The sequence below is a fragment of the Haliotis asinina genome, chromosome 5 (genome assembly GCF_037392515.1).
Source record: "Haliotis asinina isolate JCU_RB_2024 chromosome 5, JCU_Hal_asi_v2, whole genome shotgun sequence".
Classification (NCBI taxonomy): Eukaryota; Metazoa; Mollusca; class Gastropoda; order Lepetellida; family Haliotidae; genus Haliotis; species Haliotis asinina.
In genome coordinates, this window is record NC_090284.1 from 70,580,592 (window position 1) to 70,600,167 (window position 19,576).

General features: G+C 40.7%; 2 protein-coding genes across 3 annotated transcripts in view; both read left to right on the forward strand.

Moving 5' to 3' along the window:
- LOC137285181 (macrophage-expressed gene 1 protein-like) overlaps positions 1–19,576 on the forward strand; it is a 198,697-nt gene that overhangs the window by 126,417 nt on the left and 52,704 nt on the right. The gene's annotated exons all lie outside the window — the stretch shown is intronic.
- LOC137285180 (atrial natriuretic peptide-converting enzyme-like) overlaps positions 1–19,576 on the forward strand; it is a 123,165-nt gene that overhangs the window by 7,313 nt on the left and 96,276 nt on the right. The window contains exon 1 of one of the 2 annotated variants that reach the window (XM_067817421.1): positions 15,397–15,509. The exons of the other annotated variant lie outside the window; for it this stretch is intronic. Coding sequence (XP_067673522.1) covers positions 15,459–15,509 — 51 coding nt within the window. The 5' untranslated portion in view covers positions 15,397–15,458. Of the gene's footprint in view, positions 1–15,396; positions 15,510–19,576 lie in introns of those variants that run through there. 2 annotated transcript variants of the gene reach the window in all.

Here is a 19,576-nt window from a genome sequence, read left to right on the forward strand (position 1 = left end):
TTTCCCCACCAGTAAGCAGTGCGGAGACATTAGTCTACTGGATCTCCCATAGGATGGGGGAAGTTAGAGATACCTTTCCCCAAGGTGCTTCAGATTGCCACAAAGTCGCAGCAGCGAAATTTGATATTTTGATAACGTTAGCTACTTCGATATTGTCGCCAGTCGTGAAGCTAATTTCTCGATTATATAGAAAGCGTATTTTGACCGCGGTTGAGGCTGTAGAGGGAGACGTGTTGCTCTATTTAAGACTTTAAGTTGGCATTTTACAGCATAGTTAGAAAGTTATGTAATTATGATTAAAATCTTCCAAACAACCAGTTCCAAGATATAGCAGTGATCTTGAAGGGAATTAGATGGTCGTGCCATCATAAAACCTGTTCCATCATATAGCTGAGTCAGTGAAAGATGGGGTTGTCATACAACCTGTTCTATAATCTAGGAGTGTCAGTGAAGGATGGGGTTGTCATACAGCCTGTTCCATCTAGGTGAGTCAGTGAAAGATGGGGTTGTCGTATAACCTGTTCTTTAATCCTGGAGTGTCAGTGAAGGGTGGGGTTGTCATACAGTCGGTTCTTTGACGTGTCTTTTTACGGAATTGTATCATTTTAGGGAATGCAGTGTTCGAGTATGTTCTCAATTATTCCCTGAGCTGCGAATGCGAATGCGAATGTGACACGGCGTTACTCAGCCTCTACCCAGAGTGGCACACGAGCTTTTTGAAATCATCTTAATTGATCTATTCAGGACTCCGACAACCTTGACTTGACGGACCCGCTGTAACAAGGCCAAACTAATTTACTTCGATTAATCGTAGATCACGATTTAGTGAAGTGAGTATTAATGAAACTTCGGATGTGGAAGATGAGTAACGCCAACCCGGTGTCAGAAAGGCCGGAACAGGGAGACTGGGGGAACAGCGAGCGACTTCTCCCTTCTGCACTCAGCTAACAAGCTCTACCACCTATGCCCGCACCACACGTTCGTGTGTGTCCGTCAACGAAGAGACTTATTTCAGTGAATTTAAGCCACTTGCGTGGCAGCTCGGCAACACAGCAACTCCGATTAAAGACATTTTCTCAGGAAAAGGTGATGGTCTGTGTCCCCACTGTCTGATACAACATACAAGGAAATGTTTCCTTTTCTAAATCATTTTCATTCTATAAGCACGTGACGAGGTTGACAAATCAGTCCACTATGATGTACCGTGACACGAAGAGAATTGATTGATATCTGATCCTATTCGCGATGACTATCCGGCACATCTTTGGATGGCTCAGCATCACAAAGAATTATTATACAGCCACTCTTATGCCTACCTGTGTTCGATCACTGAGGCATGGTAATACGACATGATGATATTGTTTCTTTTATACGTCTAATAGATACCTGCGCTATATTATTTTTACCGTCATAGATATTCATCCGATCGATCACTGCCACGTACATGCATGTTACTGGCACAGGTATACTTTAGATTGACCAGTGCTGTGGATATATTTCTGTCGTGGTGCCACATATATACTTTTGACCGATCCCTGTAATATATATGCAATATCTTAGTAGCACAGATATACTTTTGATCAATCGCTGCTATGGATAATAACTTGTCTTAGTGGCACAGATATACTGGTGACCGATCGCTGTAATATATGTGCAATATCATGGTTGCACATATATACTTTTGATCAATAACTTGTCTTAGTGGCACAGATATACTGGTGACCGATCGCTGTAATATATGTGCAATATCATGGTTGCACATATATACTTTTGATCAATAACTTGTCTTAGTGGCACAGATATACTGGTGACCGATCGCTGTAATATATTTGCAATATCATGGTTGCACATATATACTTTTGATCAATAACTTGTCTTAGTGGCACAGATATACTGGTGACCGATCGCTGTAATATATGTGCAATATCATGGTTGCACATATATACTTTTGATCAATAACTGTCGTGTATATGCATCTGTCTTTGTGACATCGATATACATTTGATCAAACACTGCAATGAATGTGCAGTGTGACCTAACCGATACAGTGTGAGTGAACTAACAATAAAATAATTAATAAATTAATAGACCGTAAATAGGTCATCGAACTTCGCGAGACCTTAGAACTTCAGGTGACAAACAACGTTTCCTAACCTTTTTAAATGGTCATATGGTTGGAAGTTGATAGTAAGGAATCAATAATCCTTGCAAGAACAACATATTTCCGATCTACCCATGCCAGAATAACCAATTATTAAGACAGCTGTGACTGCCAAGGATGGTTGTACACTTGGTCCGGCCCAGTAAAGTCATATTTGGTGATCCGGTCGCGTTTTGAATATACGCGTGTCACCGGAAAACTAGAACCGGAAGTAGGCTTAGTTTCGTTTAGGATATCGCAAGCTGGCGCGCAAAGGGAACCAGAAGCATCCTAATATCGCAAGTAGCACCTCGCGAGACTGACAGTCCCCACTGGCCTCACTTAATAGAAACTGAGCACAAACACAGTTCAGTGACGAAAGGTCCGGAGTATGGCACAGCCGAGGATACAGGGCTTCAAAATATAATATATAAGTGTGTATAATTGTTTGATGCGACAGGTGCTCCAGTTAAACGTGGACCTTACCTAATATGGCATTCAAAATAACAGATATAGTAGCATTAGAGGCTAATGTTTGGTGGCTTAATATTTTCAACATACTTCACGAATATGTAAACTTGTTACATCTTGGTTGTATGCTTTCATTAACAAGACACATTAAAAACAGCATTTTCCTGGCACTCTTAAGCAGAGGGAAGAGATTCACCCATTATAGTAGAACTTAGACTCAGTCAGTATTCTGTTGATGAGTAAGTACAAGTATACCAATTGTGAGGTTGAAACGCTTCGTTACAACTGCCGTGGGGGCAATCAATACTACACATAATTGCCATCAACAACGACAGCTGATGGAGACTATTTATTTGTTTACAGACAAGGAAACCTATTTTCCTGAACAATTTTCCTTTGAAGTATGTTGGGTCTTGTTGGTTATGGCTAGGGACGGGGTAATCATCTTCCTCTCAGTAAACGGCTAATGCTGCTTGTCCATGTGTCACAGATGTTATCCGGTTAACAGGCATCAGCTATGGACCTTCCAGGACATTCGTGATTTTCAGATGTCGGTCCTGAGTAGAACAGCGTTGTACGAAATGGTATACATGGAGAATTTTGAATATCAGCTGATTCATCATATGTTTTCAGTGATGTTTCTGCAACATTAAGTCTGTTTGAAAATGGAAGGTGTTTTATAGCTTTCTGACTTTGAATCACTTTAACGATGCGCGCGATGGTTGCATGTCTGCTTTTTCAACGACACACTCATTAGACTCAGTGCAGCGATCTCATAGCTTGGTGACATCATCAAGGTCATGACGCCATAGCATTGGCAGTTCATTGTAGAAAATCTGCTGTCAAAATGGGATATCTCCTTGAAGACATCGTTTGACACAATCAATATCTCCAGTAAGACACAGTTTTAGATGACAATTGTGTTTATACCCATAAATAGATATTTACGGGTGTTTCTGTAGATCGATACCCGTGATTGCATCTACGAATTGATGCCTCTACATGTTTCTTTACAGCAATACATGCGATTGTACCCCTGTAAAGAATACAATGTTTATCCCCAGAAACTGATTCGTTCGCTTGTATAACACAACCTTAAAAAACGTATGATAGAATATTCCCTTCGAGGGCCATACGTTTTGATCTCATATCAACATAACATTGTACAAACCCATGACCTAGTTAAGCGTGTAACTTCAAAGACGGTTTAGCGCAGGAAATGCGAATTACATTTCGTAATGACAAAACACTGGCGTGGCTGGGATTTCATCTCTGTTGTTGGAATTTAATGAAACATCATACATGGGTGATCAACCTCAATTGAAAATTTGTTTTCTGTCTTGGTCTTTTGTCCTCAGTTTAAACTGGGATTAAACAAGATCATGGTTTTCCATTGTGGTGAAGATTTGCTTCTACTTAATGAAAAATGTATTTTTCTGTAACTTTGAGGCTCTGGATAGAACCGACAGTGCACGGACCCAAATGGCAGCACAGACCAAGGATCAGCACGGGTAGAATTATGCCCAGTACTTGTGTTCATTCCACAAAGTAATTGTCCAAACTGCTACCTCCTCCACCGGTATTCGACATGTCATACAAAGATCTCTGTTGTGTTTGTAACTGGTGTGTTGCTGGTTAACTGTTTCAGAGAGCCATTTCTAGTTAGCACGTATAGTACGTTCCTGGACATGTGGGGTGACGTGGGCTGCTCCGCAAGGGTTATTGAAGTACGTAATCTAAGATTTGTCCCTAACTGATCCCGTACCTTCTTCGACCAACTTACTATGACTGCCTTAACCCCACTTAACACTGACGTTGTTGTGTGTATGGATATATACAGTTTGTTCTACCTACAGGGGCATACACCTTACCTCAAACATATGGATAGGATATGAAACGCGTTCCCCTTTCATATCAAGTTTCAGCGAGAGACAAACCAAAATTATTTCACTAGTGTCATAAACGAGTTTTGTATCCTATTTATTACCCACGTTCTGAAAAATGAAAATATCTTTAAAATAAAGCTACATTTTGCTTTCCTATATAGAACCACATAATGCGGATTAATACATCATATTGGTGACTGGAATGTCAACCGCTTCACTCCAGGAAAACGTACGCTGCGTAGAGACAATGCATTTCCTATGACTAATCAAGAAAATAAACAAATAAAGACAGAATCAAGTCGGAATCAAAATTTAATTCAATTTAGGACTTGATTTCAAATGCAATAATGTAATTCACCAAAACACTTGTGAAGTGCAAATATTTTGAACTTGAGTACGTGACCTAAATCTTGCTCGAATGTCAGTCGGCCATCGCTGTGGGGCTAGTCGTTATGTTGAGAAGTGTTCACAAAGAAGAAGATAACAGGGAGCATTTAATTTAACAAATCGGAGACTAAATAAGATCAGCTTTACTGAGTTTTCAGCAAGGTCAACTTTGTTGTCCACACATTTCTGCCAACAACGAGGGAGTGTATGGATACCCCTAGTGTAGAATATAGAAGCCTGGCGGATTGTGATGTTGTCTCTGGCAACAGGGATAGCCTCGCCACCAGGTGTAAAATGTTTGCCAGACACTTCCTCCTGCAAGCTGGGGAAAAGGCTGGCATTTTAAAGTTCTAAATAGGGTACATAGGAAGGATTTTCAATATTCCAAACCAGTCATTCAAAGCGACCAGATCTTTGTATAGAAAACATTTTTAGTGAGTTTTCACCGATGTCTAGCCCTGATACTCTCACACAGTTATATTACCAGATTAGCAGACTAGTGGTCATTCTTGACTTGACATTCGGGCGGAAGTCCACTAGAACAACTCTTTTGGAATCGAAAAGACGGAAGTCATCTGCTTGTCAGCTGATGTAACGGGCATAATGTGTTTCCGCTGCCTTGGTTGTGCGTTTTTGTCTAGCTGATAGCACGAACCCAAGTCTCATCCATACTCCCGAATCGCTGTAAATAAGCGGGCCAATCAGACGATGAAGATAGACGATGAAGACGTCAGTGTCTGATGCGACTACAACTCCCTTTCATGCATGTCTGACAAGAGCAGGGCACTGAGGACTCCTGAGGTTACTCCTGTGGTGTTGTGTTGCGTTGTAGACATCACACAAATGACCCGTTGCCTACTGGTTCTGGTGCTGTCGTAGGCGTCCTACATCTCTATCGGGATAAGATCTAGAGAGTTCAGACTACTGTTCACAACGATGAATTGTGTTCTTCCATTTGTTCGGATGTCACCCATACTATTACACATAAACTCCCAAACTTGCGACTTTGAGTACCGCAGGCGACTCCTGGAGTGCCAGCATGTATTCAAACTCACGAAAAGAAGCAAAGGAAACAATAATTAGTCTGTGACGGCCTATTTAACAGCCGGTGCTGTAGGCCTATGCTTGCAGTGATGTTTACCGGCATTTAGAAGTTGTTGTATATGACCAGGATTTTTCATGGCTAAATGCTGACACACAGCGTTTCCGGGACGCACACAGTGCCATAAATCGTGACCAAGGTGTCTACCTGCCAAGCGCATGGGACCTATTAATTAACTCATGATGGACGTTTGATACATGTGAAGACACTTATCTGTTCATTCTGAGAAGTAATTGACAATCATTGTGTATTGACTTTCAAGTTTCAAATCTGGTATAAATTCAACATCACTGTGTATTAACTCTCAGCTGCAGCATGACTTCATCATCATTATGTATATAACATGTCAAGTTTTTTCACTACAATTATTACTCGCTCGTTGAAGTTAGCGCATTTTGTAAACCAAAAGTCACTGTGTTCTGTAATCTGATTGGTTGAAAAACATGATCAAATGGTATTAGATTCCCGGAAACTGCAAGACTATTTACTGCGTACTGACACGTAGAAACCTCGCAAACAATTGTTTTGTTGAGTCATCAACAGTGGTGACCTCATTCAAATCATATTGTGACGTACAGTTAGAATGACGTCACAAATGAGCAACTCCAGATGCTACCATGGGAACCAGCTGAGACGGCCTGCTGATGAAACTTCACTGCTGTACCCATACTCGATGTAAACGAGTGCAGACAGTAAAATCCCTTGGTTTACTTTTGTGTTTACAATGTCGATAATTATCATGTGTTGGCCAATTTCCGGGTGTTATTGGGTATTTGAAGCACGGGAATATTTCATTTGACACCTCCGGCTGACACCGTCGGTTCCAAATGCATTCCCGTGCTTCAAATACTCAATAACACCCTGAAATTGGCCAACACATGATGTTTTTCTCCAAAGTGTAATATTTTTACGGCAATATTACGTATGACGTCAAAATGGTTCAAAGGTGTGACGTCACAATGCTAACGTCGCTGTCGCAATTTTACTAGACCTTGCTTGACTCGCGGAAAGCTGAGAGTCCTCATACTGTAGGCAATTTTTGTCGCAGTTTCTGTTTCAATTTATGCTGGCGAGTAATAAACAGAATACTAAACTCGCTTCCGTGGAATGCCATTTTATTAAACTCGTTAAAGATTAGTTTAGTATCCCCTATTTATGCTACACCCTTCCCCGGAATTGGATTGTGACGTCACATGCACTGTGACGTCATGGCACAGTTATGACATCACAGGGTTGACGTTATAGCATCAAGTGTCAGTTCTCCTGATGAAGGAGTCTGAAATGAACCCGGAACGTTGTGTCAAAGAATTGAAGAATTATATTTATCCATAAACGATCTTGTTTCCGCCACTGCTTACAGCTTTGATAAGGTCAATCTTGCATGCAATAAACTTTTCACGTCTGTACTTTCAGAAAACGTTTCGTGTCACACGAAGTTAGCGTTAAGTTTTTTTTCATATGTTCTTTAAAAGTATAATCTGATAATTATGGCCATACCCCAGATACTCAATGACGCAGAGAATGGTAATGTGTTAAGACTGGGACGTCGTGTTGGTATAACGTACCTATTGATATTTATGACTTATGAATCCCATATCCAGAGGTTGATCACCATCTGTGAAACTATCACACGCAAGCACGACCCTTTCTGACAATTACATGTGAACTTGGCGTCTAATGTGTGGCAACCGTTTTCCATTGGCCTAAATTGGTGTCGGTTTCACTGGGCAATATTTAATGTTTATGATCACCACGAAATCGCCAAACCACAAAAACAAGTGCTCCTTCACTGATAGCACGCTGTTGACGAGTTTTGACACGCGATCGATGATGGCTACATTGATGGTTACAGTAATCTTTATTACCACGACGTGAACGTGCCCGAGACGTCATTGCACGGACTACCAGCTCCGGCCAAATCAACGATACGGGGACTGCAGACAAGCTCATAAAATCAGAGAGTTATCGACCCGTTAGGGGGTAGCCCTTGTGTCAGTACGGAGTTATCTTGCTACAATGATTTGCTGCACGTTTCTTACATGCCGCGTGGTGCCCGTATGTGCTCGGTAGGGATGCGCGCAGCGTTTGCGATAAGCTGTTTAGCTTGAGCTGTACAATGGGCGTATTTATGCAGCCAAGTCGATTACCAAGAGAAGTCAGTTGCTGCTCTACTGGCCCAATAACCTGCTATACACTATATCAGGTTTAGTTACGAGTTCAACCATTCTTTGTTTTAACTAAGTCTTAATACGTGCATTTATACTCTAAACAAACCCTTCAATGCAATTGTATAATGGCAAGGTAAATTTGGAGTTTCTCCTCATTCGTTTTCATTTAGCAAGACCGGAGGTCGGGTTAGTTCTCTAAATGCTCACGTCTCTCATGATGTGCTGTAACACAGGTAGCATCTCATGTGATCTCATGTGAACATGTTTCTGCTTCTTTACTTGTCACAGTACCCGAATTGTAATGATGTTGATCGTATTATGAACTATTCGTGTAGGAAATATCGCCCCGACATAAGAATGCAAAGCGGGAACGGAATATTTTATGTAAATCATTACAAATGCTTACATTCGCGATAAAAGAGTCTATAATATCCAGTTTGGAATTATCCAGTGGGCACTCTGAAATTAAACGAAATGTTCGCAGTGATGTCGCATCCGATGTGTGTTTGAACTAGGCACGTCGTATTACAGGGGAGTGTTAAAACAGCAAGACTAAATCCAACTTATATTTACTCTCGGATATGTACAACTCGATAGCAAACCAAACTGACGTTTAGATATACGGCCTTTGAAAACCGAAATAGTGGAAAGTACACGAGACATGTCGGGGCAGGTTATTTTCTCTATCAGAGACCCCGGTGATTTGTTACAGCAGAAATAATTTCTCTTGTATTGATCGTCCATTTTGAAATGTAATCAGCCCTCAATGTCGATTCTCACATGGGTCTGGGCCGGCTACCCAAACGACCCTATGCTTCCCTGTCCGGAAATAACTCAAACGCTCGATTGTTTTTCTTTGAAATTAATGGCAACTCACTTTTTCTCATGCATGAAGAATTCTCCAGATTTATGTTGGTGGCACTTGGTTTATATCTTATGCCCGACCTTCTCTGCAAACTTTAGAGAAAAGGGAGAACGCGTCGAAACCTTTCATCTGAAAGATGCGATTACTGCAGCGCATGAACCAGCGAACAGTTAGATCACGATGTTGTAGTATTTCACTTACACCCATACTTGTTCCCGGTAACGTATTCAGCGGCTTTTAAAGTCTTGTGTTCAAACTTTACAAAGTTTTATATATGCGAAGGGATATTTTTCCATGATTCTCCTCGAGAACACTTTATTGTGTGGTGTAAATGTTCTTCGCCACATTATCTCCCAGTTTTCTGTAAGATATGTGATAGTTCCACTGACATGTAGACACTCGCGACTATCTGGTTATGCATGACGTGCTTTGATATATAGACTAGTTAAGGACACCGGGTGGTACGGTCGACTGCCATGGTCGCGGGTTCAATTCTCAGATTCGGAGAGTGAAGTTTTGTCAGCTCGATACCATGGCTCATAAGTTTCACCAAAGTTGTAAGCGTTCGTGAATTTATCAAGCTGACACTCCTGCTAAAGATGCGGTGATTCCCACTCTTTCACCGTCACAGTAAACTGCTATGCCAGAGACACCCACTTTAGATGGTTGAAGAAACCGAAAAACATCACTTGTATTTCAGTGGTGATGTATTTCATACAGGTGTCGTGTCTTGGGTCGTAGGTTTTGGAATTCTTTTTTTCAGGCCACTAACATTTGATATTGTTGTTGTTTTGGGGGTCGAATCCAAGCATCAAATTGATGACATATGGTTTGTCATTCAGTTTACGTAACTAGGTAACTTCTACGGGGAGTTCAGTGTTAAAATCCGCTAAGTAACCTATACAGGCCACGAGACAGCTAACTATTAAACCGGGTAGTCAGAATTAGGAACTTTTTGTGTGAGTACGCCATGGGCTTGTCTGGTCCAGACCTGTTGCACTGAAGCTGGACTAGTGATGATGACGTCAACAACATGCACAAACGTCGGCAGGCGAAGTTCTTGTCCAGTGATGTACTTTACGATGTATATGGACACCCGCCCGGAAAGTTGTACAAGGTTACCAGAATCTATTGTACCCTCACCGCAGTGTTCAAACACAAGGTTAGCTTAAAGCTATGTACATTAATCAGGGTTCTTGAAATATTTGTGGATTTGAGTGAAAGCAGCGTTATGAACTCACGAAATCAATTACTTCGTGTCAACCCCAAAATGAGTGCTGTTCCAAATATGTAACTGTGAATGTTTCGGTAATGTTTAGAATATTTTTATTTTACATCTGTGTGCGTACCTTCGGCCTTGTAGGAAGATGGAGAATCTCCCCTTTCACCTATGCGTGACAGCCATAGCGCTCTGATATGGCGGAGCTATTCGCCGCCGGTTTGTCTAATTAAAAAAAGCGACGCTAATGGAACTGCGATAGCCTAGATATGATAAGAACTCATTTAATAATTATCTACGGTGAATATAGTAAGAGTACAATTAGGTTTTTCATTTTACCGGGTTTGGGTTACTGAATAATCGAATCAGCTCCCAGATTATTTCCAACCTGACGCTGTTGGACGCGCCTCACAGGATCGCCGCTTGTTGGAAGGGCGAAAGGAAAGATGCTATTTGTTCAAGGTATTTCTGTCCATGGGCAAAGTGGAGATCTATGGCGCGTCGCTGCTTCAATCTTGTTAGTATGTTATAATTGAACTTGTGACCCGATTGTTACATGTTTACTTGGTGCACCTGCTCAGACAGTATTGACTTGACTCGAGCTTTTCTATCATTCTGGATCGATCACCGAATATCCGTAAACAACAGATAAACAACGTATGACCACTTTTTGATTAACTGGTTCTCTGTTCTGCGGAACAGGAAGATGGATGAATTTGTCAAAGGCATGAACTTGTATGAACCTGCTACAGTTAATGTCATGTACAAAGAGGGGTTGAGGAGGCCTAGTGGTTAAGACCCGTGTGAAGCCAATTACCGTAATATTGCTGGAATATTGCTGACAGCGGCGTAAAACTAAACTCACTCACTCATGCACTAACATACTTGATCGCTGCAGTACATACTGTGTGTGACATTATGCAGACTAGATTGTATAATATCTACCCGTGCATGACTAGTACAGCACCTGTTGGCTCCAATTCATCACCGCGTATGACACGTAACACTATCTATGTACTGAGTACTATAAGTGAGAGTTGTAAGAAAGACCTCTTTTGAATTTGAGTGTAACATACTTCTACTTTAACTATATATAGCAGATTACTGAAACCCGTGGTTCGTTAGACTTCAGACCACGAGTGACCTTTCCTGTTCTTATAGATTATATACTCATTCTCATCTAAATTCAAGTAAGAAATTTGCATTTTGAGCACAAATGTCAGACTCCCCGTTAGTATTTGTATTGGCACAGAACGTCTTATTCCCCTAGGGTTGCCGTGTAATATTGTCCTGCACGCGAGCGGGTCACTTGGTATTAGTGGCACTGTCATCAGGCGAACGTGCGGGTAATATTAGTTACATATAGCCTGGCTAGGGTCACGTCAGTAACTAGAATTCTCGATCTGTATGCATATCAAAAACAAGTTACAGAAGAGTAGGACACATTTTAAATGGTTGCGAGAGGATCTTAAGTAAAAAATCTTCTCCAAGGAGGAAAAAAGTTTATCCGAAACTGAGACTATATATAGCAGCAAGGTCATTAACTGATCAGGGTGATCACTTCTCATAAGCTAATCAGGACCAAGGGTGGGCTGTTCTTTATTTTCCTACATTCTTAAAACAACACTTCATGGCCTGTTGACCACAGATTACGCAAGTGTAAACGAGCGTCACTTATATGATCTGATCCCGGACTCTTCTGTTTGAAAGAAGAAAAAGAGGCATACAGAGGTATAAAATGACAATTTATTGATATCAAAAGATGTTTAATATCTTAATGGAAAGAAATACTGGGAAGACGATTTCCCCAGAATGATATGGATGTATACATTTAATGCCCAACAGATGGACACAGGGTGTAAATTTGAAATATTTCCAATACGAGATTACTCAGAATATTTTAACAACTAGTACTTATTTACATAAGATTGGAATTAGGGAATCACCATTATACACATTTTGTAACAGGCACAAGAGTTTGTGTGGCATCTACTGCTTGAGTGTAGTTTTGTAAAGGAAGTGAGGACCGAATTGGTTATAAGGGGGAAAAGAGCAACCCTCTATACTTTATCTGCCTAATAGTAAAGAAGAATATTTACACTATGAGCAGAAAAGACGTTAAACCAAACCTAGGCGATTAGAGACTAAACCCCAAGGGTAGCAATAATAGAAGCAGAACAAAAACTAACCAAATGGACAATTGAAACAATCATTGCTTACACAGAAATACTGCCGAGTGCTACCTATGGTATAAAGTACGGATTAAACACACCGTGTATTAGCAACATGTCACGTTACGTCGTGGCGTGTGCAGATCGATGATGCTGCTATAACGCATTTCAGGTGTCTGATTAGGACAGGTCAAGGTAACTGTTGTTGATATCATGGACAACTCTGAAATGAGTCAGTTTGTTTGGTCTCATGACGATGTATCTGGTTCACGTGGGGAGAAAGCCCGAAGCTATAAAGGACTTACGAATTCGTGAAAGCTACAGATGAAATATGGGTAAACCTTCATTGCACGGTTACAATATTATTCCAGCAATATTACGACGTTGAGTCACCAGTAAACAGTAATGAACTAATCAAGCAAAGTATTAGGAATGTTCGTCACACATTGTTGCCAGGTTGGAAATCAAACCCGGGTCTTCAACATGACGAGAGGACGCTTCAACCACTAGACTACACCACCGTCAATCAACGGAATTGGAATTAATCAAGGAAATTAAATGATGCATTGTAAAGGAAGTATCAAGAGTCTTGTTATGTGATGGGAAGCTGAAAGAATTGTTGTTAAATAGGATTATATCCTTGTAAACATACCTGACTTTCTGCCGCAATCTAAGACTGGGTAATTTTGTGTAAACGATTAGTAAAGAGTGGGGCAGAAAAATGGACATGAAATAAAGCATTTGTGCACACACGTGTGTGTGTGTGTGTGTGTGTGTGTGTGTGTGTGTGTGTGTGTGTGTGTGTGTGTGTATTTCAGAGAAAACATGCCCGCCCAGAAGATTTCAACCATATTGTGAATTTCGTTTGACAAACCCAAACCTTGTTGAATTATAATACGATTGCTGACTAAATGTCATAACGTTATTTGGATATTGTGTACCTATCTCAAGACAGTTTCAGCTGCATATTACAACTCAGTTGCATAGTCTCTTTTCCTCTTCAGTATTCATCTGTCATTATACAGCGGCCGTCTGTTAGATCGACATATGTAGCTCATGACTCCAAGGTATTTTCATAGGTGAGTGAGTTTGGTTTTACGTCGATTTTAGTATTTTGCCAGAAATATCACGGCGGAGGACTCTAGAAATATTCTTTACGCATTATAATAATGTGATATCGAACCTTCTTCAGCGTGACGAGCGAACGCTTTTATCCTTTTGGCTGCCTCACCGACACTATTCATCACAAATCAATACAGATAAGACACACTGTATATTCGGTAAACAGTAATGAACTAATCAAGCAAAGTGTTAGCAAATTTGATGCAGTCTATACCTATGAATAGTTATCATGGGTATAAATGTTTCAATCTTGTTTGACGTTTATGCATTAAGAAAGATATTAACCAATCAAGAAAATGTGTAACATGGCTCTTGTGACTGGCAAACCTTCTACATATTCACTGTATTTGAAAACCAAGTCCATAAACAGTTTTTCAAAGATTTTGGCCGTGATATTGAATTACATGGGCGTGTACTTGATACCATTCTGAAGAAATTTGGTTGCAAAAGTTTCAATACCCTTTAATTCTCGCCATCATATGAATAGCTTCTGGGCGCTTTGAAGAGTATTAAAACTTTCTCTTTTTCAATTCGGGTAAAATAAACTCAGCAGCGACAATCTTCGGTGGTGAGGAGACATGTCGATAACATGAACCTCATCTAGAGACGGAATGTAAATGTCAGAGCAATTTCAACACTGTTCATATAAGTGAGTCTGACATATATCCTCAATTTGCTGCAAAAGTAGGTCCAAGACATTTGTGCTGAAAGTGCAGCTAAAGGTGCCCCATGGAAACTGGATTTGACGGCAACATGGACGTGAGTGCAGTTATTATATAACTGGTCTCTGCATAGCGATATGTGTCTTCAAATAATGTAAGTGCCTTTGGCGCCATGACACCTCTCTCTCGATACAAGTTGTCTACTGACGAATAAATGATTACACAAAATAATCCTGTCTGCCAGAACATTTAGCGAGGCGGAAATTGTTTCTTGTCTAAATCTTAGGGTAAGCATAGCAATAAGAGAAAGTGAGTCTCCCTGTGCGCTGTCGACAGACGCAGTTGGTCAAGTCGTGGTCAACAGGTCAACAGAGATTTACTCACATCACCCGCTCTCCCGACAAACATAAAGGCTAGTGATAATGTATAAGACTATATTATTAGCACTATGGTTTTATTACAGTACCGCGTACACATTGGTTGACCCTTGAAATAATCTCATGAACACATAGATACAGACTCGCTTGAGGCGTCAGTACTTTCTCTGGCTATTGTCAACGGGGCGTGTGGACTGATGGTGGGCCGTATGCATCAGGAGTCGTCGTCGACTGACGCCCACAGGCAATTGGTTTATTTTCATGAAACTATGAAGATGTCATCACATCTACCTGCACATTGCTAACTGCAGTGTGTACTCCACAAACTGCCATACATGCACACTGCCCGCACATGGGTATGTAACGCTTTGCTTTCGACGCTGTCGGGCCCTTCTACAGATCCTGTCACACAAGCTCCGTTCGATACAAACGGCCCATTTCAGGACAGGTGGCTGACGTGGCTGCTGGTAGACGCTGGCTGGATCTTAGAACCACTTCTCGTGGCCTAACAACATTGATGAAGGCCGTTAGTGGGCTCTACAAGTGGAAAATAATAGGTGTCGTACACACACCATCTTTATCATTGACCAGGTTGATTTGCTAAATGGAAACGCTATTCAGCATTCTACAGTCAATACAGTGATAAGTGGAGTAAGACTAAGCCGATTGGTCGGAACAGAATCGGAAAGAAGCCAGCGGCAGTACTGTCATTACATGCCCATGTGCGCGGGAACTTGCTGGCTTGGTACCGTCGTCGCTTGCGTTTAAACACGGGATCTTGCACGGATGTAACGTGTGTATGACAGCAGTTTACGTGGTGTGTTAGTACAATGTAATGGCACCAGGTGTTGAGCCACAGGTGGACAGACGGACTTACGGACTCATAGTATGCGGAATGACGACTTCACACTCCGCAAACTAATGGGGCTGTGCTTACAGGTAAGCAGAATCAACACACTCATATACCAGAGTAATCATATTATACCATGTAAATTAAAAATCTTTGTTTTTAATTATTTTCAGCATCAGGATTTTCGTTGTGAATGACCACTTCTGGGATTTTCAATAGTTATTATTACAACTTTCTGTGTTAACTGTATGCAATGTAATTTAAAACAAGTCATATGTAGTTACATTTCATTATTGGAAATTAGCGATTCCATCGTGAATGATTATACTACTGTGCCTTTTGATGGTGTCTGTGGGGAAGTTAGACGGCTGACATGGTCGATTTATATGTCCAGTAAACATTTGCACATTTAATGTCTTTGGTACTTGTATTGCCCGTTCTTGTATGACTGCTGTAAGACAGTCCACAGCTGACAAAGCGTCCGGTCAAGCATTAAATACTTCTACTATAATTTCTATTAATATTTACGCTGGACATTATCCCGTTGTGTTCAAGGGGATTCATGCCAAATACCCCTGGTAACTAGCTGGGCACTCACAGGCATTTATACGCCCGAATGATTGCGGTATGAATGTTCGCTTGTATTTGACCGCTCTGTTTGCACAGGCATGGGCAATCGCTATTAACCTACACGTGGTAACTCTTTGAACAAACAATCATGTTTACCGTCAACGCGCCCAAGAGTAGATTAATTGAAAAGATCAACAAACTGGTATTTTGTGAGTGTGGAAATATCCAACTGTTTATGTTGCTCGATTGATTGGGTTCAGATCAAATATGCTGCCGAGGAAGCTTCAGCAAGTGCTGTCGGCCGAGCACATGGAAATAGATGTAAATTCTTGGACAGATTCAAGTATCAGACCGCACACTTTGCTGGGTGACTCATTTCTTACGTAAAGATGTTAAACGGTGATATTTAATGTTACCCTGCCTGGGGCACGGCGTTGAGGGTGTAGTCGTCTCAGTGTCAACATACTGGCCTTGAGTTAGGTATCTGTGTTGCATTGTTGCCTTGTATCTCGGTGGTCTAGCACTATAGAAGTGACTCGCGCACCCACACACATATGCACATGTAGACACAAACACGGAAGCAGTCATGCGCACACATACACTCACATGTGCATGTGCGTTGCGACGAAAATGCAATAATGCTGAACTTACCCTAATAATTTCACTAAACATGCCATTATCAGGTGCTTTCCATTACACGTAATATGGCGTGTAATAGTATCTCTGACCCATTGAAACAGACACGAGATTCTGAAGTGACAGAAGACGCAGCAGTATTATGGTACTGAAATAATTATTTTCATGTTTTTGCGATTTGGTATTTGCTTTCACAACACACCAAATCTATTCCTAACCAAAACTGTAGCGAGTTAAACAGTTAAATTTAATAAAGAAAGAATTATGCATAAATAGGGAAAGGTGTATTTTTGTTAAGGCCAGAACACTTTTGAAAAAGAGGAAAGATACAGTGCATGATGAGAAGGTGAAGCGTGTGACAGAGACAACAGAACTAGAACATATGTTAGATGAAGCGTGTGACAGAGACAACAGAACTAGAACATATGTTAGATGAAGCGTGTGACAGAGACAACAGAACTAGAACATATGTTAGATGAAGCGTGTGACAGAGACAACAGAACTAGAACATATGTTAGATGAAGCGTGTGACAGAGACAACAGAACTAGAACATATGTTAGATGAAGCGTGTGACAGAGACAACAGAACTAGAACATATGTTAGATGAAGCGTGTGACAGAGACAACAGAACTAGAACATATGTTAGATGAAGCGTGTGACAGAGACAACAGAACTAGAACATATGTTAGATGAAGCGTGTGACAGAGACAACAGAACTAGAACATATGTTAGATGAAGCGTGTGACAGAGACAACAGAACTAGAACATATGTTAGATGAAGCGTGTGACAGAGACAACAGAACTAGAACATATGTTAGATGAAGCGTGTGACAGAGACAATAGAACTAGAACATATGTTAGATGAAGCGTGTGACAGAGACAACAGAACTAGAACATATGTTAGATGAAAGAAACACATAGGAAAATGTAAATATAGTCACGGCATAATAAACTATGAAGTATACTTACCAACCAGAAGAACTTGAAGTATACAGTGTAGGTATGATACAATCTTTAGAGATATCAAAGAACATAGACAAGTGTTTTGTCCAACTAAATGATTTAAATGACACTACAACACAAACAAACAGTAACGTTTTGTTCATGAGATGATCATTGCTGAAAAGAGAAATAAAAAAATAGTGTTTCTAACAGAAAAACAAAACAATGAAACGTGTGAACTGTGCACGTCAATATTTTAAAGTTTCTCATACCCCGTACATGCAATTTACCGTTGGTGAGCAAAGTCCTTTTTAAGGTAAGATTCACAATTTATGGAATGAAAATATGAATATGAGACCAGTAATGGTCTACTATGATGTCTCTATTCTGAAACATTGCCGATCCTGATGCTGTTAATACCAGACCTGACCATATGTACACGTGCCAGACCCATCACAAGTATACATAACCCTTTCCCCGCAATTCACTGCAATCACCCACATGTGCAGCCACATTGTTACTCCCAGGTGGAAGTAGATATTAAATTTAAAAGTCCTAAGAAAATAACTAAAGAATCTAATCTAATTCAAGTCGATGATGCCACGGCAGAAATGAAACCTTAACTTGCCTCTATCTTTATATCGTATTATGCTTTGTAGATATTTATTTAAAATAACGTAACGTTTTTTCAAAGCAACTAGACTACGTGAGATAAAGAGCAGAAAGTCTTTATGTCTTTAACGGTTGTTACAGCAATCCCGATACACAGGTGTATTGCACATTGCAGTAATCGTGCTCCCTGTAGTCTCTGCAATGCCCTTATCTGTTGCATTCGGAGTGCTGCCAACGACAGATGTTGTGTAAGAATCGGACTAGAAGTATTAGGGCATAAGAAGTGATAACAATATGCCCTGGATCTTAAATTCTTTATCTGCCCCACTTTTGATAAAAAGGTTTCAGAGTAGAGTGTTTATGTTTTCATTTTGTGACTTGTGTGTGTTCCTGTTCCGTGCGTTGAAAGACAAGCGCATACCTTCATGTCAGACCGGATTCTAAGATTAGGATCTTCCAGGGCGAAACTTCACGTGTAGAATTGTCGGGCGATGAGCGTTTTGAGGATCCCATACAGAACAAGGCGTCAATTCACAAAGCACTAAGATGATCATAAGTCACCAAGGAAACCTCAGTGCAATGTTAAAGAATGGAAGTTAAGATTAACTTTCGTAAAGGTTGTTTCGTGAAAGGAGTCCCGTGAAGGGTCACCATGTCATGAATATTAGTGCAAAGACAAAGATATTGTACACCTAAAGAAGAAAGTACCCTGCACCAAATGTCCAAAATATGTAATATACTTGCGTCTTGAAACGAGACTATCCACAGATCCAGTGGCAGTGGCAGTGGTTTAATCCAAGATATGTATATGGAGTCAATATTTCTGCGTCAGACTGTACTATGGACAGCAACAGAACAAGAAACCTAATTACACCTAGTGATATCGCAGTCTCGTCACTGCACTTCCATATAGTGGCAGCGCCCAGACCATCAGACTGCTTCACATCTCTTCCGCGGCACTATTACATACATGCTTGTCATACGAGTTAGTCTGTATTGGAGTTGACCGCTAAAAAGTATTTTTGTGAGTGAGTAGCCTGACCTTTTAAGAATGGAAGGAGCTTGTGCTGTTCCTATGGGCAGGTTGAAAAACAGGGCTTGCTCTGAGATCATTGAGATTTATATTGGCCAAGTTGATTGTATGTCACATCGGAATACTCGTGGTGTGGTGGTGCAGTATGAACACTTTCTCCTTCGTGCCTTATTATTCTTGACACAAATTATATGCTTCAAGTTCCTATTGTCCCAAGTGCTAGCTTCTACACACATGGTAAGAATGATCTCATACGTAACAAAACTGTGGTCGTCAGTCTTTGAATCATATGATACACTGCAAGAATCCCAACTATGGCGCGTTACGAACTACTGTTACTGGGCTGTAAGACCTACTGCTTG